Source organism: Charadrius vociferus, unplaced genomic scaffold (genome assembly GCF_000708025.1).
Source record: "Charadrius vociferus isolate BGI_N301 unplaced genomic scaffold, ASM70802v2 scaffold229, whole genome shotgun sequence".
NCBI classification, from domain to species: domain Eukaryota; kingdom Metazoa; phylum Chordata; class Aves; order Charadriiformes; family Charadriidae; genus Charadrius; species Charadrius vociferus.
In genome coordinates this window covers 53,457-56,176 of record NW_009649926.1, presented here as the reverse complement: position 1 = coordinate 56,176, position 2,720 = coordinate 53,457, and the positions used below count along the sequence as shown (strand labels likewise).

Below are 2,720 nucleotides of genomic sequence, written 5' to 3'. Positions count from 1 at the left end.
CCCCTGCCCCTGACCCCCAGACCTTCCTGCTGGTGCAGACCCCCCAGGGCCTGCAGCTCATCCCCAGCCCCCCAGCACCCCCGCGGAAGCTCTTCCTGCTGCCCAGCACCCCGGCCGAGCCCCCCGCCTTCACCCTTCTGCCCGCCGAGGGTCCCCTGCCCCAGGCGGTGAAGGGTCCCCAGGCGTCAGGACCTCCTGCCACTGGGCAGAGCATCCTGTTGGTACCCGGCACGGGGCAGGCGCTGCCCGGCATCCAGCTCCAGGCCATGGCGGGCGCCGCAGCAGGGACCAGTGTCATTGTCCTGAGGGGTGGTGTCAGCGGTGTCCTTCCCCCACGGGGGCCACAGCCCCCCGAGGTCACCGGCGTCCAGCTGCAGGCAGCCGAGGTGACCAACGTCCAGCTCCAAGCCGTGCCACAACCCTTGGAGGTCACCAATATCCAGCTCCAAGCTGCTGAGGTAACAAATGTCCAGCTCCAAGCCACAGAGGTGACAGGTGTCCAGCTCCAAGCCCTGCCGCAGCCCTTGGATGTCACCAACATCCAGCTGCAAGCTGCTGAGGTGATGAATGTCCAGCTCCAAGCCCTGCCACAACCCTCCAAGGTGGCCAACATCCAGCTGCAAGCCAGTGAGGTGTCCAATGTCCAGCTCCAAGCCCTGCCACAGCCCTTGGACGTCACTAACATCCATCTCCAAGCTGCCGAGGTGACAAATGTCCAGCTGCAAGCCTTGCCTCAGCCCTTGGATGTCACCAACATCCAGCTGCAAGCCAGTGAAGTGACAAATGTCCAGCTGCAAGCCCTGCCACAGCCTTCAAAGGTGGCCAACATCCAGGTCCACACTCTGCCACAGCCATCAGATGTCACCAACATCCAGCTTCAAGCTCTGCCACAACCCTCGGATGTCACCAACATCCAACTGCAGGCTGCGGAGGTGACAAATGTCCAGCTGCAAGCCCTGCCACAACCCTTGGATGTCACCAACATCCAGCTGCAGGCCACTGAGGTGGCAAATGTCCAGCTCCAAGCCCTGTCACAACCCTCCAAGGTAACCAACATTCAGCTCCAAACCCTACCACAACCCTTGGATGTCACCAACATCCAGCTGCAGGCCACTGAGGTGACAAATGTCCATCTGCAAGCCCTGCCACAGCCCTCTGAGATCACCAACATCCAGCTCCAAGCTCTGCCACAGCCCTCAGAGGTGCCCAGTGTCCATCTCCAGGCCACGGAGGTGACAGATGTCCATCTCCAGGCCACGGAGGTGCCCAGAATCCATCTCCAGGCCACAGACATGACAGACATCCATCTCCAGGCCACAGAGGTACCCAATACCCAACTGCAGACCACAGAGGTAGCAAATGTCCATCTCCAAACCACCAAGGTACCTGACATCCATCTCCAAGCCACAGAGGTGTCCAACGTCCATCTCCAAACCATGGAGGTCCCCAGTGTCCATCTTGAGGCCACAGAGGTGCCCCACATCCAGCTCGAGGCCACAGAGATGGCCGACATCCAGCTCGAGGCCACAGAGGTGCCCAGCATCCAGCTCCAGACCACAGAGGTGCCCAGCATCCCGCTCCAGGCCACAGAGGTGGCCGACATCCAGCTCCAGGCCACAGAGGTGGCCAGTGTCCAACTCCAGGCCATGGAGGTGCCTAACATCCAGCTGCAGACCACAGAGGTGCCCAGTGTCCATCTTGAAACCACTGAGGTGCCCGATGTCCATCTCGAAACCACTGAGGTGCCCAACATCCATCACCAAACCATGGAGGTGCCCAGCGTACATCTCCAGGATGCAGAGGTTGCCACTGTCCAGCTGCAAGCTACTGAGGTGCCCAGCGTCCATCCCCAAACCATGGAGGTGACAAATGTCCATCTCCAGGCTGCAGAGGTGCCCAGTGTCCATCTCCAGACCACTGAGGTGCCCAGTGTGTGTCACCAAACCACTGAGGTGCCCAGTGTCCATCTCCAAGTCACAGAGGTGCCCAGCATCCATCTCCAGACCACGGAGATGACCAATGTCCATCTCCAAGACACCAAGGTGTCCAGTGTCCATCACCAAATGATGGAGGTGCCCAACATCCATCTCAAGATCACGGAGGTGCCCAACATCCAACTGAAGACGCTGGAGGTAACAGATGGCCATCTCCAGGCCACTGAAGTGCCCAACACCTGTCACCAAATGATGGAGGTGACCAGTGTCCAACTCAAGACCGCAGAGATGCCTAACATGCATCTCAATACCACAGAGGTGCCTAATGTCCAATTCAAGACCACAGAGGAGGTGCCCAACATCCAACTCAAGACTGTGGCGGTGCCCAACGTCCAACTCAAGACTGTGGAGAAGGTGCCCAACATCCATCTCAAGACTGTGGAGGTACCCAAAATCCAACTCAAGACCATGGAAGTACCTAACATCCAACTCAAGACCATGGAGCTGCCTAGTGTTCAACTCAAGACTGTGGAGGTGCCCAATGTACAAGTGAAGACCGCTGAGGTGCCCAGCATCCAACTCAAGACCATGGAGGTGCCCAACATCCACCTCAAGACTGTTGAGGTGCCCAGTGTCCAACTCCAGACCGTGGAGGTACCCAACGTCCAACTCAAGACCGTGGAGGTGCCCAGCGTCCACCTCAAGCCCACAGAGGTGACGAATGTCCATCTCCAGGCTGCAGAGGAGCCCAACGGCCAGCCGCAACCCCCTGAGGTGCTCGTGGCA

At 59.1% G+C, this 2,720-nt stretch overlaps 1 protein-coding gene across 1 annotated transcript in view; it reads left to right on the top strand.

The window, feature by feature from the left end:
• The window catches only part of ZNF628 (zinc finger protein 628), a 9,209-nt gene that overhangs the window by 5,190 nt on the left and 1,299 nt on the right, over positions 1-2,720 (top strand). The window contains exons 3-6 of the mRNA XM_009891119.1: positions 21-428; positions 459-1,004; positions 1,263-1,742; positions 2,499-2,648. Of these exons, the coding sequence (XP_009889421.1) occupies positions 21-428; positions 459-1,004; positions 1,263-1,742; positions 2,499-2,648 (1,584 nt within the window). The remainder of the gene's footprint in view (positions 1-20; positions 429-458; positions 1,005-1,262; positions 1,743-2,498; positions 2,649-2,720) is intronic.